The sequence below is a fragment of the Quercus suber genome, unplaced genomic scaffold, assembly GCF_002906115.3.
Source record: "Quercus suber isolate HL8 unplaced genomic scaffold, Cork oak 2.0 scaffold_337, whole genome shotgun sequence".
Taxonomy (NCBI): Eukaryota; Viridiplantae; Streptophyta; class Magnoliopsida; order Fagales; family Fagaceae; genus Quercus; species Quercus suber.
The window spans coordinates 661,654-680,880 of record NW_027069789.1 but is presented as its reverse complement, the minus strand read 5'-3'; the positions used below and the strand labels follow the sequence as shown (position 1 = coordinate 680,880).

At 39.7% G+C, this 19,227-nt stretch overlaps 1 protein-coding gene and 2 pseudogenes across 1 annotated transcript; 2 read left to right on the top strand and 1 right to left on the bottom strand.

The window, feature by feature from the left end:
- Positions 1-9,432: 9,432 nt before the first annotated feature.
- LOC136061642 (uncharacterized) lies at positions 9,433-11,492 on the bottom strand. Its single transcript, XM_065759664.1, has 2 exons — positions 10,523-11,492; positions 9,433-10,367 (listed from the first exon to the last, which is right to left on the bottom strand). The coding sequence occupies exons 1-2, from the start codon at positions 11,490-11,492 to the stop codon at positions 9,433-9,435; spliced, it is 1,905 nt and encodes a 634-aa protein (XP_065615736.1).
- Positions 11,493-11,502: 10 nt separating this feature from the next.
- LOC136061641 (putative leucine-rich repeat receptor-like protein kinase At2g19210) lies at positions 11,503-12,681 on the top strand (annotated as a pseudogene).
- A 6,145-nt stretch (positions 12,682-18,826) lies between these two features.
- Positions 18,827-19,227, top strand: part of LOC136061348 (probable LRR receptor-like serine/threonine-protein kinase PAM74) — an 11,565-nt pseudogene continuing 11,164 nt past the window's right edge.

Here is a 19,227-nt window from a genome sequence, read left to right as displayed (position 1 = left end):
TATAACACATTTACAAACAATAACCCGAAACATGTGCCTCCAAATAATACATGAATATATTTCCAAGTTCCAAATGGATAACACAAAACCACAATCCCTTCTAGAATACACAACCTCAAAAGAGAAGTTAGGCCTACAAAACCTAAGGCTAACAAACACTAAGTATCCAACCTCCAATAGAATTAACTATGACCTCAATGAGTTTAGTAAGTTGAGTCACCAACCAATCATAGCATAACTCTCTCAAATAGCATAATGCTCCAATTACCACCAATTAAACAAGCTCCATGCTCGGGGTGTAGCAAATTTATCTGAAAAACTATTAGAGAGTGGGATAAGCTAAAGCCCTGTAAGTAGCATATTTAATGGGGGTGGGGGAAATGCAAGTTTCATCTTCAATAATAATAACATGACAAGAATCACTTAATAATGAAACACAAAGTTTCTCAAAGTAGATACCATGAAACTATACATTATAATCTGTGAGCATCAACAATATAATTTCCAAAGCCATAATATCTAGTATAATAAATTATCACAATCTACCATACTACCACATAGACTGGTCAGGGGATCACCAATNCCCAGGACCCTGTCTCCTTGTCAATGAGGCATGCAACCATTTCTGATTCCAGAGGAGTTTTTGGGCTTACCACCATGAAAGAGTCCGGAGTGGGGATCCATCTATCTTCCCAGATCTTCACATTCTCCCTATTGCCCACAACCCATCTGGCACCACATACTACAATATCCTTGGCTGCCACCAAACTTCGCCACACATATGAGGGTCTACAGCCTATTTGGGCTTCCTTGAACGTCGTATTAGCAAAATACTTTGCTTTGAGCACCCTGTGGACTAATGTGTTTGGGTTTTGCTTGATTCGCCACCCTTGCTTGGCACGTAGAGCAAGAATAAACGTTTTGAAATCTCTGAACCCCATTCCACCCTTTTCTTTTGGTGACAAAGCTTTTCCCACGTAATCCAAGCCAGCATCCTCTCCTTATCCTTTTGCCCCCACCAAAATTTGCTCATCATAGAATTAAGTTCCTTACAAAGCGTATTTGGGAGTTTAAAGCAACTCATAGTATAGGTAGGGGTTGCTTGTGCTACCGCTTTGATAAGAATCTCTCTACCCGCATTTAAGAGTAACCGACCTTTCCATCCGGTTATTTTCCTTCCAACTTGGTCTTTGATACGACTAAAAGCCTTCCTTTTGCCTTTCCCCACAAGCGGAGGCAGCCCGAGATACTTCTCATGATGCTGAATAATTTGAGCCCCAAATAGCTGTTTCACTTCGACTTGGACTCCTCTGTTTGTATTCTTGCTGAAAAATAAGGAAGTCTTTTCCTTATTCAATTTCTGCCTTGATTCAGCCTCGTATTCTTTCAATACTTTTAGTACTCTTTTACCCTCATCCACTATCGCTATACAAAATATTATGCTATCATCGGCAAAGAAAAGATGGAAGATTTGTGGTGCCCCCTTCCTAACTGAGACTCCCCTAATGTTGCCCTCAATCTCTTCCTTTCTCAACCTGGCGGACAGCCCTTCTGTGCACAACAAAAATAAGTAAGGAGATAATGGATCCCCCTGTCTTAGCCCCCGTGATGGAATGATATTGCCTTTTGCTTCCCCATTTATCAGAACCGAGTAGGAGATCGCAGTAATGCACATTAACATAAGGGATATCCATTTTTCGTGGAAGCCCAACTTCCTCATTATCATATCCAAGAAAAGCCATTCCACTTTGTCATAAGCCTTGCTCATGTCGAGCTTCAAGGCCATCAGAGCCTCCTTACCTTTTTTCCTCCCATCAATGCAGTGCATGGTCTCAAAGGCCACTAGCACATTATCGGTTATGATTCTCCCTGGAACAAAAGCACTCTGAGACTCATCAATAACCTCAGCAAGAATCCTTTTCAAGCGATTAGCAAGAACCTTAGATACTATCTTGTAGATAACGTTACACAAACTGATAGATCTATACTCAGTAATTTTACAGGGGGCTTTAGTTTTAGGAATAAGACAAATATTGGTTTCATTCACACCACAAGGCATCACTCCAGTATTAAGAATTTTTAGCACACAATCAATCACATTTGCACCAACTAAATCCCAGTACATTTGATAAAAAATGGGAGACATACCATCAGGGCCTGGTGCCTTTGTTGGATGCATTTGGTGAAGAGCATTCCACACCTCAGATATTAATTACACTTCAGACTCAACCTTCACGGATACTGGTGTAAATGGGAATATTTCAACCGATTACAGGACCAATTCTCTTGAACAACTGTTTTTTGGACCATCCGCAACTTTCCTGAAGGAACCAAAAACTGTTACACTTTAAGACCTTCACCAGGCATAGACAATAACTATTTGATCCGAGTGAGTTTCATGTATGGGAACTATGATGGCAAAGGTAAAACCCCAACATTTGATTTGTATCTTGGAGTAAACAAGTGGGACACTGGCAGTGACAGATGCATCAAGTACATTAACAAAGGAAATTATGCATCTATCCTTATCAGAAGACATCTATGTTTTTGCCTTGTAAACACGGGCAGTGGGACACCTTTCATATCAGTGTTAGAGGTAAGACCTTTGAACAATAATACTTACATACCTAAATCAGGATCACTGGATCTCCTTCGGCGGTTCGATTGTGGTTCAACAACTTATAAAACTTACAGGTAAGCCACTTTCAGTGAGCATCCTCCTGGTAACACTTAGTACAGCCAGCTATTAAGGTACATGCTGAAAAGACACTTTTTCTTGACCCTTTCGATAAGAAATACAAGATTTAAGGATAATGAGGTATAAAAATGTCCAACAATTTTATCTCTGAAATGACATACAGCGAATAGTCCGAGTTAAATCAAAATTGGGAGCTCTAAAATTTTAAAAGATGGTGAGGAATTAGAAATGGAATAGAGAGCGGTGTTATACAAAACTAGAAATGGTTCCTCTAATTCTGCAATCTGGGTTGCAAAATTCTCTAGGTCTTAGCTCTAACACTGATATGAAAGGTGTCCCATTGCCCATGTTTACAAGACAAATATAGATGTCTTCTGATGGGGATATATACATAATTTCCTTTGTTGATGTACTTGATGCATCTGGCATCATAGGTCCCATACATGAAACTCGCTTGGATCAAATAGTTCCTGTTTTTTCCTGGAGAAGGTCTTAAAGTGTAACAGTTTTTGGTTCCCTCAGGAAAACTGCGGACGGTCCAGAACTGCTGATCAATATTATTGGTCCTCTATCCGGGTGCAATATTCCCATTTACACCTGTGTCTGTGAAGGTTGAATCTGATGTGTAATTGATTTCTGTTGCTCCATCTTTATAGCTTGAGCCTTCTGGTATCCCACAGTCGATGCTGATGAAGCCTGAAATAGAAAGGAATTAATTTTATGGTTAGAGTGATACAACTGATATATAATGGTGGTCAAAAGAATTAGATTGTCAAACCTAATTGATCCTGGGAATGAACAAGGACTGTGAGAGTAAAAGCACCATGAAGTATTATTGCAAATAGAAATTGCTTTGCCATTTCCAACACAGCTTAGATTCCTTGGCGTGCCTTCTCAGATTTCAATCCTATAAATAGTGCTTTGCTCCAAGTTGGATGTTGAGAAAGTCTTACATCGATGAGATTAAAGTATTTGAGCAACCAGGTCCATTACTTCTGCATCGAAGAATGATATTCCGCTGACACAAATTCTGTCTTTGTCAAAAGACACACCAACATTTCTTTAACCTCAAAAAAAAATATATATATATAAAATTAAAAAAAAATTATATATATATATATATATATGTTGAAGTACGTGTGTTTCAAACTCTTATACTATGCGTGTGTCCCACATTAGTTAAAGATGTGTTCTCATGAGGTTTATAAACCATTGTACCACTTAAGTGTTAGCTTGAAAGATAATGGCTAAAGGTTAGAGTTGGGCTTGGGTTGGGTTTAGGCTTGTCTCTAACTATTAGAGGCCTAGTCCTCTAGTCAGCCCACTTTCTTACATGTTGGCATATATAAAAGCCTACAACTCACACTATTCAAGTCATTTTTTTTTTCTCATCTTCTCCAGCCGTATCCTTTTGTTTTTGCTCTGTTTTTTGCTGCACAGAAAAAATTTCAGCTTCAATGTTTTTTAAGGAAAGGAAAGGCAAGTAAGGTTGTTCCTAGTTCTTCTTACTTGAGTGTGTGATCAACTTGAATAAATTACTATAGTCTAATCTTGGGGGGTTGTTCGGCCAAGAGAGCCATTTACACCGAGTTTTACTCCGAGTGGCATGAATCAACCTTTAAAGACAACGCATTTTGCGTGATTCTATAATTTGTGAGATTTTTCTAACTCTATCTATTTATTTTTGTTATTGCTAATTTTTTAGGGTTTGTATTGTTGAATCAAAACTTGTTTATTTAGCTATATTTTCCAACAATATATACATTTCCTTTCAAATCCATCTGTTGGCACTGTCTCTAAAATAGTTGAACTAAAAGTTCTTGACAATGATGGCAAATTTTTTAGAATCTAGTCCGTGGTGCTTATAGCCAAACAAATGCTAGGAGCTGTTTGAAAGCATAGACGGCAGAGTAAGAAAAGTTGTAGACTTTGTTTTTAGAGACTGTCATCCTCCAAGACGATGGTTAAGTCATTGTATATAACTATATATTATTTAATGTCATAATTACAAGTCCGTCAGTGTGTATATATATATATATATATAGCATTTTGTCAGACTATTCCAATCCTTGTCAATGGAATCATCTTCATTTAAAACAATTGTAGGGGCCATTTTGTGTTTTGGGTTGGGCTGGACTGCCTTCTGCGGTGATGGGCCTGAGTATTTCTAAGTAGGAGAGTTGAGACCAGCCCAACTGCAACCCACTTTGAGCCAGGTTGTGCGCAAACTTGGCATCGTCTGCCAGGAGAGTACTTACGACAGGCGGAGCTGTTACAAATAGTTTACGGCAGGTAGATATAATAACAACAAAGAAATAACAGAATACAGTGACCTTTTCTTAATGGAAAAATGGGAAAAAGGACTGAGTGATCTCTATTTCTATGACAATCACAGTAATAATAATGGTAATGATAATAACGGCTTTTACAAAAAGGAGTAATTGATTGAGCGATAATAGAAGTTAGTCGAAAATAAATATTAAGTCAAGTTTGGGTCCACAGTGGCAAAACTGAGGAGGAAGAACGCTTCCTCTCAATGCAACTAATCTCCCAGGAAAAAGATCCTGCCGTGGGGATTAATGACTTTGAGGGAATCGGACCTGAGTACTTGGTGCCCAAGGGAATCTCTTTTTTGTTTACTTTCTCAAAGAGAGTAGGATTTCGAAGGGGAGAGAAGGAAGATGACCTACTGGTGCATGCCCATGGTATCTGTTTCTCTCCGTTTTTCGTTTTTCTCTCTTATCTTTTCCTTTTCTTTGTTTTTCTTTTTGTTTTCTTTTCTTCTCCCTAATGCCTCTGTTTTCTAATCCCCTTTACAGGGCACGACGAGGTTCCTTTTATAGGGCCTGCCGTGACTAGATTTTACCATCTTACCCCTTAACCGCCTCTGTCTGGTCTGGGGGTACTTGCCGACCACCAAGGAGTTTGTCTGTGTACTTACCCCTGCCAGGTGGAGGCAAGTTTGTTTTGTTCAGTTAGTGCGCTGTGACATTCCTTCCTGCCACGATGTAAATGCTTTTCTCTCTCCTTCCCTCTTGGCATGCACCTAACGATTCCCCCCTTATCTTTGCCTCTTTTGGATGGTCTGTCATCCCAGCAGGACGTACCTCCCAAAAGAGCTTGGGCAGGAGCCGCAGAATAGGTCATTTTCCCTCTCCCCACCACCAAACTATACCCCTCCTTACCTCTTACCTCTGACCCATGACCTTACCACGTCCCGTATTAGCTGGGTATAGGCTGGTGGTGCCTTGGCCTTGCGCGTGCTTTCCTTCCACGTACATCCAAAATCTGCCTGCGGCTCATGCGTTTGCCACACTTCTTTGTTCTTTTATGTGGGCCGTTTGTATAATTCACTGTTTCCCTTTGAGGTCGAGCTTCTTTTAATACTGGGTTTTACATTTCTGTTGGCTCATTTCTTGGTTGCCCTCATGTCCTGCCACATTACTTGGCATTTTCTGCCGTGGCGATTTGCTCCTGCTAGGCCTTTTTTCAGGCCTGCCATTTCATTCCTTCCCCTAGTGGCTTAATATGGCCACTGGTGTTCTTACTCATGGGCTCCAGTGTCCCTTTCTTTTTCCCTTGGGCTTGCAGTCCATTTACTTCCTTTGGACTTCCTCGGCCCATTTACTAACTCTGCATTCCCATGGGCTTTTACTAACTTGATTGGGCTTCCCCGACCCAATTTCCTTATTCTTATCCTTGGGGTTCATGGGCTTGCCATCAACTCCTACTTTCTTTGTTTACATTGCCTTGGGCGTGCCGCAGCCCATTCTCACTTTTTCATACCATATACTGCCCATGGGTGCCATTTCTCTCTTTCCGGGCCCTTTAGACCCATTTGCTTCCTCAAGACCCATTTGTTCATGTTATGGGTCTGAGATCCATTATTTTTGCCGCTTGGGCTTAATAGTTTTATTCTATGCTTGCCGCTTCTATTTGTTGCCTGCTTTGCTAAGTTGGGCCTGTTTTACAAAAATGACCCTTAACATTTAGCCCTCTGAACATATGGAGTGTTCTTGCGGTTCATATGTGAATGAAGGACTTTTTTGTCTTTCGTGGGCTTTTTTTTTTTTTTTTTTTTTTTTTTTAANGCTGAAACCAAACTTCCAAATTGGCAAGCTGCAAAACACATGCATATTAAAAATTTTGGCTACAGAATGTATCTAGGATTAATTATTTATATTATTGGTCAGTCACACAGGCATCCAATGGGCTTGAACCCAAGAAGTGCCATTATAATTAATTGACAAATGAATTATTGGAGCACACAATAGCACAAACATGCCACAATTTTTTTAAAAACTTCCTATACATGTCATTTTCATTGTTAGTTTTTCAAGCAACTCATACAAATTAATTCAAGCAATATGACACAAACCCCACTGGACATGCCCAAAGACGCTAGGTCATATTACTGCATTGGGCAACATTATATTCTGAGCAAACATGTAAGAATTTTTCATACATAGATTAATTTTTTCTTAGTTCATTTATTTATAAACTAAACCAAACACACTAAACATGGCTAAAATTGGGCATGACTCAAGTCAGATTAATTGAGTCAAATGACACTAGTAACAAGACTGCTACTGCTTGTCGTTAAAAGGAAGGGAAAATCAACTGGGAATGCAATCTAAGCATTCTTTCATCAAACAGCAGTCATAGAAGTTTATTTCAGTAATCTTTCCACATAGAACCTAAAACTTCAAGCTTTACTTACTATTTTTCATCCAAAATCCAGATAGCAAAATCAACCAATAATTTAAGCTCAAATCAAACCAGAATGTACAAATCAATCCCAAAATCCTCTCCAATACACCATTCTTTTCCTACAATTTTTAGACAACCAAACAGATTCTCAAATGAATCAAAGAAATTTAATAGAACTCAAATTTCAGCACTAGTTAACGGTTAGGGATTCGAGCTAGAAAATTTACCAATTGAAAACACCAAAAATAAAATTATAAAAATAAAAAGATAATAAAAAAAAATTAAAAATTTTCAACAAAAAAAAAAAATCTCAACAAAACCGATACAATACAAACTCATTTATTTTCCTACGATTTCTCAACAACCAAACAGATTCTAAACGAGTCCAAATAAATTTAATCGAGCTCAAATTCCACCACAAAGCTAACGAATTGAGCTAGAATTTCAAAGCAATTGAAATAAATATAACTGTTAAAATAAATAAAAACTCAAACAAAGACTATTCATTTCAAACAATTTCTCCAAATATAGAATCCAAGTAAATCTATAGAAATGCAATGAAATGAAAAGCCGTAGAAGATCGTACCTAGTAGAATCGGATATAAGTGTAATTTCCATAATTTCTCGGGAAACAAACAGAGAGAGACAGCTATCAACGGCTCGCTTGTCGTCGGAGAAGAGATAGCTGACCACCGCTAATCAGCCCATCAGAGATGAGATGAGCTCTGATCTTTGAGTTTTCTGAGATGAGCTCTGATCAATTTTGAGAGAATATTCTGAGATGAGTTCCGATTTTGAGAGAATTTTTTGATTGTGTGAGAGGTTTCTGAGTGTGGAGCGTGGGAAAAAAAAAAGAGTTTTCCCTTTTGCATTTCAATTTTGGACTTTGTTTCAAGGGTTGGAAATTTTGAGATATCTTTTGTCAAAGGTTGTCATAGGATGCATTGAAAAATGTTTAACTTTGAAGGTAAAATTAGCGCTGGAGTGTAAAAAGTTTTTACTAAAACCTAGTCCGCCTAATTTTAATAGATTATTCAGAGGGTTGTATAGGTTTATTTCGAGGATTTTAATGACCCTCGGAATAAAGCTAATCAAACTTACACATGCGCACCAATATTTAGTGATGGTTTTGGCACTTTTTAGTCAACCCTTGGAAAAAGTGGGTTGAAAACTTGAAACAAGTCAAGTTTGTTATGGTGCACTACATTCCAATTGAAGCACTCTAACCAAAGAACTAATCCTTTTCTATTTTAGGCTTCATCGGCATAGACTGATACCAGATGGGTCAAGCTATTAAGATGGAATAACAGATATATATTTTTTGATCAAAAACTCTGGAAATTTTCATTAACGTGAATCAGCATTTAAGCTTGATACATCTTTTGAGACCTGCATAGCTATAAAGGGTGGGATATCCTCAACCCATACAACACAATCTAAAACTGTTATGGCATTTTTTGCCATGAGATGGGCAGCCACGTTCCCACTTCGAAGGACATGGACTGCAGACCAGGTATTAAAGCATCCGAGGCTTTGCTTGGATCCTTCAATCACCTTTTGTATCGACTAAGGTGGGGGAGTAGGACTTGAAAGGGTCGAGATTACAGTCAAGGAGTCACTTTCAAACACAACATCCCTCAAACCCAGGTCCCACACCAATTGAATCCCTTCCTGTACTGCCATAGCCTCTGTTTCCAAAGGCTTAAGGGCAAGCTACAATATTTTACTCATTGCCCCTATAATCCGTCCCTCTGCATTCTAATCACCATACCCATACCACAGCTGCCCCTCTCCTTACTAACAGCCCCGTCCACATTGGCTTTATACCAGCCCAGTTTAGGAGGAGTCCAGGTGAGAGTAAAGGGTCTAGAGAGCTTACAAGGGGGGGGGGGATTTTCGTGACAGAACTCCCTCAAATACTCCTCCATGTCTCGGGTAAGTCTGTGTGCAGTTTTGCGTTGTCCACCATACCTAACTGTGTTCCTTTGATTCCATAAACCCCAAGCTGTGGCAGCAAACAGCTCCTAATCAATATCGGGTTTTCTGTCCCTAATCTCCCACACAACCTCTAAAAACTCCTCCGTTGGGTAAGGTATAAGAGGCAGCTTGAGTCTTGATTCCCCCCAAACTTCAGCAGTAAATTTACATCCCCATAACACATGTTCAACAGATTCACATATCCCACAAAAGTCACACCCCACCTCTATATCAACACCCCTTGATTTTAACCTGTGTTTTGTTGGTAAAATATTCCTACATGAGCGCCACATGAACTGTTTCATTTTGTTTGGGCAATTTAGACTCCACACCAACCTCCATAAGGAACGCATACGTGTGTTGTCTGAAGTACTTCCCTTATCTGCCTTGTGGTTTTGGTCTTTTAACCACTTTTGAGCCACCCAATAGGCACCTTTCATAGAAAAATTGCCATTGGTGGTCCACGCCCATATCACTGAGTCCTTTACAGGCCGTGAACTTATTGTCATACCTAGAATTGCCTCTGCTTCATGTGGCAAAAAAACTCCCTTAACCTTGTCTATGTCCCAGGACCCTGTCTCCTTGTCAATGAGGCATGCAACCATTTCTGATTCCAGAGGAGTTTTTGGGCTTACCACCATGAAAGAGTCCGGAGTGGGGATCCATCTATCTTCCCAGATCTTCACATTCTCCCTATTGCCCACAACCCATCTGGCACCACATACTACAATATCCTTGGCTGCCACCAAACTTCGCCACACATATGAGGGTCTACAGCCTATTTGGGCTTCCTTGAACGTCGTATTAGCAAAATACTTTGCTTTGAGCACCCTGTGGACTAATGTGTTTGGGTTTTGCTTGATTCGCCACCCTTGCTTGGCACGTAGAGCAAGAATAAACGTTTTGAAATCTCTGAACCCCATTCCACCCTTTTCTTTTGGTGACAAAGCTTTTCCCACGTAATCCAAGCCAGCATCCTCTCCTTATCCTTTTGCCCCCACCAAAATTTGCTCATCATAGAATTAAGTTCCTTACAAAGCGTATTTGGGAGTTTAAAGCAACTCATAGTATAGGTAGGGGTTGCTTGTGCTACCGCTTTGATAAGAATCTCTCTACCCGCATTTAAGAGTAACCGACCTTTCCATCCGGTTATTTTCCTTCCAACTTGGTCTTTGATACGACTAAAAGCCTTCCTTTTGCCTTTCCCCACAAGCGGAGGCAGCCCGAGATACTTCTCATGATGCTGAATAATTTGAGCCCCAAATAGCTGTTTCACTTCGACTTGGACTCCTCTGTTTGTATTCTTGCTGAAAAATAAGGAAGTCTTTTCCTTATTCAATTTCTGCCTTGATTCAGCCTCGTATTCTTTCAATACTTTTAGTACTCTTTTACCCTCATCCACTATCGCTATACAAAATATTATGCTATCATCGGCAAAGAAAAGATGGAAGATTTGTGGTGCCCCCTTCCTAACTGAGACTCCCCTAATGTTGCCCTCAATCTCTTCCTTTCTCAACCTGGCGGACAGCCCTTCTGTGCACAACAAAAATAAGTAAGGAGATAATGGATCCCCCTGTCTTAGCCCCCGTGATGGAATGATATTGCCTTTTGCTTCCCCATTTATCAGAACCGAGTAGGAGATCGCAGTAATGCACATTAACATAAGGGATATCCATTTTTCGTGGAAGCCCAACTTCCTCATTATCATATCCAAGAAAAGCCATTCCACTTTGTCATAAGCCTTGCTCATGTCGAGCTTCAAGGCCATCAGAGCCTCCTTACCTTTTTTCCTCCCATCAATGCAGTGCATGGTCTCAAAGGCCACTAGCACATTATCGGTTATGATTCTCCCTGGAACAAAAGCACTCTGAGACTCATCAATAACCTCAGCAAGAATCCTTTTCAAGCGATTAGCAAGAACCTTAGATACTATCTTGTAGATAACGTTACACAAACTGATAGATCTATACTCAGTAATTTTACAGGGGGCTTTAGTTTTAGGAATAAGACAAATATTGGTTTCATTCACACCACAAGGCATCACTCCAGTATTAAGAATTTTTAGCACACAATCAATCACATTTGCACCAACTAAATCCCAGTACATTTGATAAAAAATGGGAGACATACCATCAGGGCCTGGTGCCTTTGTTGGATGCATTTGGTGAAGAGCATTCCACACCTCAGATATTAATTACACTTCAGACTCAACCTTCACGGATACTGGTGTAAATGGGAATATTTCAACCGATTACAGGACCAATTCTCTTGAACAACTGTTTTTTGGACCATCCGCAACTTTCCTGAAGGAACCAAAAACTGTTACACTTTAAGACCTTCACCAGGCATAGACAATAACTATTTGATCCGAGTGAGTTTCATGTATGGGAACTATGATGGCAAAGGTAAAACCCCAACATTTGATTTGTATCTTGGAGTAAACAAGTGGGACACTGGCAGTGACAGATGCATCAAGTACATTAACAAAGGAAATTATGCATCTATCCTTATCAGAAGACATCTATGTTTTTGCCTTGTAAACACGGGCAGTGGGACACCTTTCATATCAGTGTTAGAGGTAAGACCTTTGAACAATAATACTTACATACCTAAATCAGGATCACTGGATCTCCTTCGGCGGTTCGATTGTGGTTCAACAACTTATAAAACTTACAGGTAAGCCACTTTCAGTGAGCATCCTCCTGGTAACACTTAGTACAGCCAGCTATTAAGGTACATGCTGAAAAGACACTTTTTCTTGACCCTTTCGATAAGAAATACAAGATTTAAGGATAATGAGGTATAAAAATGTCCAACAATTTTATCTCTGAAATGACATACAGCGAATAGTCCGAGTTAAATCAAAATTGGGAGCTCTAAAATTTTAAAAGATGGTGAGGAATTAGAAATGGAATAGAGAGCGGTGTTATACAAAACTAGAAATGGTTCCTCTAATTCTGCAATCTGGGTTGCAAAATTCTCTAGGTCTTAGCTCTAACACTGATATGAAAGGTGTCCCATTGCCCATGTTTACAAGACAAATATAGATGTCTTCTGATGGGGATATATACATAATTTCCTTTGTTGATGTACTTGATGCATCTGGCATCATAGGTCCCATACATGAAACTCGCTTGGATCAAATAGTTCCTGTTTTTTCCTGGAGAAGGTCTTAAAGTGTAACAGTTTTTGGTTCCCTCAGGAAAACTGCGGACGGTCCAGAACTGCTGATCAATATTATTGGTCCTCTATCCGGGTGCAATATTCCCATTTACACCTGTGTCTGTGAAGGTTGAATCTGATGTGTAATTGATTTCTGTTGCTCCATCTTTATAGCTTGAGCCTTCTGGTATCCCACAGTCGATGCTGATGAAGCCTGAAATAGAAAGGAATTAATTTTATGGTTAGAGTGATACAACTGATATATAATGGTGGTCAAAAGAATTAGATTGTCAAACCTAATTGATCCTGGGAATGAACAAGGACTGTGAGAGTAAAAGCACCATGAAGTATTATTGCAAATAGAAATTGCTTTGCCATTTCCAACACAGCTTAGATTCCTTGGCGTGCCTTCTCAGATTTCAATCCTATAAATAGTGCTTTGCTCCAAGTTGGATGTTGAGAAAGTCTTACATCGATGAGATTAAAGTATTTGAGCAACCAGGTCCATTACTTCTGCATCGAAGAATGATATTCCGCTGACACAAATTCTGTCTTTGTCAAAAGACACACCAACATTTCTTTAACCTCAAAAAAAAATATATATATATAAAATTAAAAAAAAATTATATATATATATATATATATATGTTGAAGTACGTGTGTTTCAAACTCTTATACTATGCGTGTGTCCCACATTAGTTAAAGATGTGTTCTCATGCAGGTTTATAAACCATTGTACCACTTAAGTGTTAGCTTGAAAGATAATGAGCTAAAGGTTAGAGTTGGGCTTGGGTTGGGTTTAGGCTTGTCTCTAACTATTAGAGGCCTAGTCCTCTAGTCAGCCCACTTATCTTACATGTTGGCATATATAAAAGCCTACAACTCACACTATTCAAGTCATTTTTTTTTTCTCATCTTCTCCAGCCGTATCCTTTTGTTTTTGCTCTGTTTTTTGCTGCACAGAAAAAATTTCAGCTTCAATGTTTTTTAAGGAAAGGAAAGGCAAGTAAGGTTGTTCCTAGTTCTTCTTGCTTGAGTGTGTGATCAATTTGAATAAATTACTATAGTCTAATCTTAGGGGGTTATTCGGCCAAGAGAGCCATTTACACCGAGTTTTACTCCGAGTGGCATGAATCAACCTTTAAAGACAACGCATTTTGTGTGATTCTATAATTTGTGAGATCTTTCTAACTCTATCTATTTATTTTTGTTATTGCTAATTTTTTAGGGTTTGTATTGTTGAATAAAAACTTGTTTATTTAGCTATATTTTCCAACAATATATACATTTCCTTTCAGATCCATCTGTTGGCACTGTCTCTAAAATAGTTGAACTAAAAGTTCTTGAGAATGATGGCAAATTTTTTAGAATCTAGTCCGTGGTGCTTATAGCCAAACAAATGCTAGGAGCTGTTTGAAAGCATAGACGGCAGAGTAAGAAAAGTTGTAGACTTTGTTTTTAGAGACTGTCATCCTCCAAGACAATGGTTAAGTCATTGTATATAACTATATATTATTTAATGTCATAATTACAAGTCTGTCAGTGTGTATATATATATATATATAGCATTTTGTCAGACTATTCCAATCCTTGTCAATGGAATCATCTTCATTTAAAACAATTGTAGGGGCCATTTTGTGTTTTGGGTTGGGCTGGGCTGCCTCCTGCGGTGATGGGCCTGAGTATTTCTGAGTAGGAGAGTTGAGACCAGCCCAACTGCAACTCACTTTGGGCCGGGTTGTGCGCAAACTTGGCCTCGTCTGCCAGGAGAGTACTTACGACAGGCGGAGCTGTTACAAATAGTTTACGGCAGGCAGATATAATAACAACAAAGAAAAAACAGAATACAGTAACCTTTTCTTAATGGAAAAATGGGAAAAAGGACTGAGTGATCTCTATTTCTATGACAATCACAGTAATAACAATGGTAATGATAATAACGGCTTTTACAAAAAGGAGTAATTGATTGAGCGATAATAGAAGTTAGTCGAAAATAAATATCAAGTCAAGTTTGGGTCCACAGTGGCAAAACTGAGGAGGAAGAACGCTTCCTCTCAATGCAACTAATCTCCCAGGAAAAAGATCCTGCCGTGGGGATTAATGACTTTGAAGGAATCGGACCTGAGTACTTGGTGCCCAAGGGAATCTCCTTTTTGTTTACTTTCTCAAAGAGAGTAGGATTTCGAAGGGGAGAGAAGGAAGATGACCTACTGGTGCATGCCCATGGTATCTGTTTCTCTCTGTTTTTCGTTTTTCTCTCTTATCTTTTCCTTTTCTTTGTTTTTCTTTTTGTTTTCTTTTCTTCTCCCTAATGCCTCTGTTTTCTAATCCCCTTTACAGGGCACGACGAGGTTCCTTTTATAGGGCCTGCCGTGACTAGATTTTGCCATCTTACCCCTTAACCGCCTCTGTCTGGTCTGGGGGTACTTGCCGACCACCAAGGAGTTCGTCTGTGTACTTACCCCTGCCAGGTGGAGGCAAGTTTGTTTTGTTCAGTTAGTGCGCCGTGACATTCCTTCCTGCCACGATGTAAATGCTTTTCTCTCTCCTTCCCTCTTGGCATGCACCTAACGATTCCCCCCTTATCTTTGCCTCTTTTGGATGGTCTGTCATCCCAGCAGGACGTACCTCCCAAAAGAGCTTAGGCAGGAGCCGCAGAATAGGTCATTTTCCCTCTCCCCACCACCAAACTATACCCCTCCTTACCTCTTACCTCTGACCCATGACCCTACCACGTCCCATATTAGCTGGGTACAGGCAAGTGGTGCCTTGGCCTTGCGCGTGCTTTCCTTCCACGTACATCCAAAATCTGCCTGCGGCTCATGCGTTTGCCACACTTCCTTGTTCTTTTACGTGGGCCGTTTGTATAATTCACTGTTTCCCTTTGAGGTCGAGCTTCTTTTAATACTGGGTTTTACATTTCTATTGGCTCATTTCTTGGTTGCCATCATGTCCTGCCACATTACTTAGCATTTTCTGCCGTGGCGATTTGCTCCTGCTAGGCCTTTTTCAGGCCTGCCGTTTCATTCCTTCCCCTAGTGGCTTAATATGGCCACTGGTGCTCTTATTCATGGGCTCCAGTGTCCCTTTCTTTTTCCCTTGGGCTTGCAGTCCATTTACTTCATTTGGACTTCCTCGGCCCATTTACTAACTCTGCATTCCCATGGGCTTTTACTAACTTGATTGGGCTTCCCTGACCCAATTTCCTTATTCTCATCCTTGGGGTTCATGGGCTTGCCATCAGCTCCTACTTTCTTTGTTTACATTGCCTTGGGCGTGCCGCAGCCCATTCTCACTTTTTCATACCATATACTGCCCATGGATGCCATTTCTCTCTTTCCGGCCCTTTAGACCTATTTGCTTCCTCAAGACCCATTTGTTCATATTATGGGTCTGAGATCCATTATTCTTGCCGCTTGGGCTTAATAGTTTTATTCTATGCTTGCTGCTTCTATTTGTTTCCTGCTTTGCTGAGTTGGGCTTGTTTTACAAAAATGACCCTTAACATTTAGCCCTCTGAACATATGGAGCGTTCTTGCGGTTCATATGTGAATGAAGGACTTTTTTGTCTTTCGCGGGCTTTTTTTTTTTTTTTTTTTAAACTATGGACTCCTTCCTGCATATATATTTCTTTTCCTGCCGTGAACAGTGGTGACTCTTGAAATTTCCCAAAATGGCAGTTGCTTTAAAACATAACCGTTGCCTCATTAATATCATACTTTCTCAATGGCTGATCCAGTCGCCTCCCTTCACACTGGCATTAATAAATCAGGTATTTAAGAAGAGAGTCCCTCCAACGCAGACACAAACTCTTTCTATTCCAAAATATCCTGCCTGTTTTCCTTTCCTTCATCGTTTTCTTCTTTCAGACACCCATCCCCCTCTTACTCTGATATAAATCCTCACGCCATGGCACCAGTGAAAACTCAAGCTTCTTCCCGCCGTAAAGGGAAAGAGTCTGCTTTGGATCCTCCAATATAACAAGAAGTAGAAGAAGAGGCTGTGCGCTCCGATTCGGACCACTCCGATGAGGAGGAGGCACGAGCGTGACCCAGATAGCGAATGCGCCCCTCTGATCGACCCTTGGTACAGTATTAGTCCCCTTCCCCAAGGCTCCTGAGATTATGCGTCGTCGCCACCGGGCCGTGTGTGGCTCGCTCTTTGCGGCGAAACCCTGATGTTTCTTGGGCTTTGGTCGTTTCCTCTATTCTCATTAAAAAAAAATTATATATATATATATATATATATGTTGAAGTACGTGTGTTTCAAACTCTTATACTATGCGTGTGTCCCACATTAGTTAAAGATGTGTTCTCATGCAGGTTTATAAACCATTGTACCACTTAAGTGTTAGCTTGAAAGATAATGAGCTAAAGGTTAGAGTTGGGCTTGGGTTGGGTTTAGGCTTGTCTCTAACTATTAGAGGCCTAGTCCTCTAGTCAGCCCACTTATCTTACATGTTGGCATATATAAAAGCCTACAACTCACACTATTCAAGTCATTTTTTTTTTCTCATCTTCTCCAGCCGTATCCTTTTGTTTTTGCTCTGTTTTTTGCTGCACAGAAAAAATTTCAGCTTCAATGTTTTTTAAGGAAAGGAAAGGCAAGTAAGGTTGTTCCTAGTTCTTCTTGCTTGAGTGTGTGATCAATTTGAATAAATTACTATAGTCTAATCTTAGGGGGTTATTCGGCCAAGAGAGCCATTTACACCGAGTTTTACTCCGAGTGGCATGAATCAACCTTTAAAGACAACGCATTTTGTGTGATTCTATAATTTGTGAGATCTTTCTAACTCTATCTATTTATTTTTGTTATTGCTAATTTTTTAGGGTTTGTATTGTTGAATAAAAACTTGTTTATTTAGCTATATTTTCCAACAATATATACATTTCCTTTCAGATCCATCTGTTGGCACTGTCTCTAAAATAGTTGAACTAAAAGTTCTTGAGAATGATGGCAAATTTTTTAGAATCTAGTCCGTGGTGCTTATAGCCAAACAAATGCTAGGAGCTGTTTGAAAGCATAGACGGCAGAGTAAGAAAAGTTGTAGACTTTGTTTTTAGAGACTGTCATCCTCCAAGACAATGGTTAAGTCATTGTATATAACTATATATTATTTAATGTCATAATTACAAGTCTGTCAGTGTGTATATATATATATATATAGCATTTTGTCAGACTATTCCAATCCTTGTCAATGGAATCATCTTCATTTAAAACAATTGTAGGGGCCATTTTGTGTTTTGGGTTGGGCTGGGCTGCCTCCTGCGGTGATGGGCCTGAGTATTTCTGAGTAGGAGAGTTGAGACCAGCCCAACTGCAACTCACTTTGGGCCGGGTTGTGCGCAAACTTGGCCTCGTCTGCCAGGAGAGTACTTACGACAGGCGGAGCTGTTACAAATAGTTTACGGCAGGCAGATATAATAACAACAAAGAAAAAACAGAATACAGTAACCTTTTCTTAATGGAAAAATGGGAAAAAGGACTGAGTGATCTCTATTTCTATGACAATCACAGTAATAACAATGGTAATGATAATAACGGCTTTTACAAAAAGGAGTAATTGATTGAGCGATAATAGAAGTTAGTCGAAAATAAATATCAAGTCAAGTTTGGGTCCACAGTGGCAAAACTGAGGAGGAAGAACGCTTCCTCTCAATGCAACTAATCTCCCAGGAAAAAGATCCTACAAGTGACCGTTTTGTGACTATAAAAAATTAAGTTATAGTCCATTGGTAATTTGATAACTGAGGTACCACATCATGAATGATGGCGTGACATCAAAGATATCACTTCATCCTGCCTAACGATTAGAAACAAACGCTTTGACCACTTTGAGTCTGTGATTGCTGAAATTTTCATGCCATTGCCATACTTCATTTGAAGTTTGTCAGGTTGCTATTCATCTTCTTCTCAAAAAAAAAAAAAAAAAAGTTGCTGTTCCATCAATTAGAACTAATAAGTCTATAATAATATGACTAGTTGAAGAAATCAATCTTTTTTTCATTTTTCTTTATATATTCAAGAGGCTCGTTATTGCGTTTGCGCATTGATATTGTGGAAAAATTTTGTTTCCTATATTAGCCAAGTGGAAGTAAAATTTTCTTATTCTTTTTACTTTTTAAATATTTATTCTGCAATATGATTGTTGTTAAGGGTCATTTTTGTAAAACATGCCCAACTCAGCAAAGCAGGAAGCAAATAGAAGCGGTAAGCATAGAATAAAACTATTAATCCCAAACGCAGGAATAATGGATCACAGGCCCATAACATGAACAAATGGGTCTTGAGGAAGCAAATGGGCCCAAAGGGTACGGAAAGAGAGAAATGGCACCCATGGGCAGTATATGGTATGGAAAAGTGAGAATGGGTCACGCAGGGCAAGGCAATGTAAACAAAAAAGTAGGGGTTGATGGCAAGCCTATGAACCCCAAGGATGAGAATAAGGAAATTGGGCCGGGAAGCCCAATCAAGTTAGTAAAAGCCCATGGAATGCAGAGTTAGTAAATGGGCCGAGGAAGTCCACAGGAAGTAAATGGGCCGCAGGCCCAAGGGAAAAAAAAGGGACACTGGAGCCCATGAGTAAGAACACCAATGGCCATATTAAGCCACTGGGGAAGGAATGAAATGGCAGGCCTGACAAAAGGCCAGCAGGAGCAAATCGCCAAGACAGGAGCAAA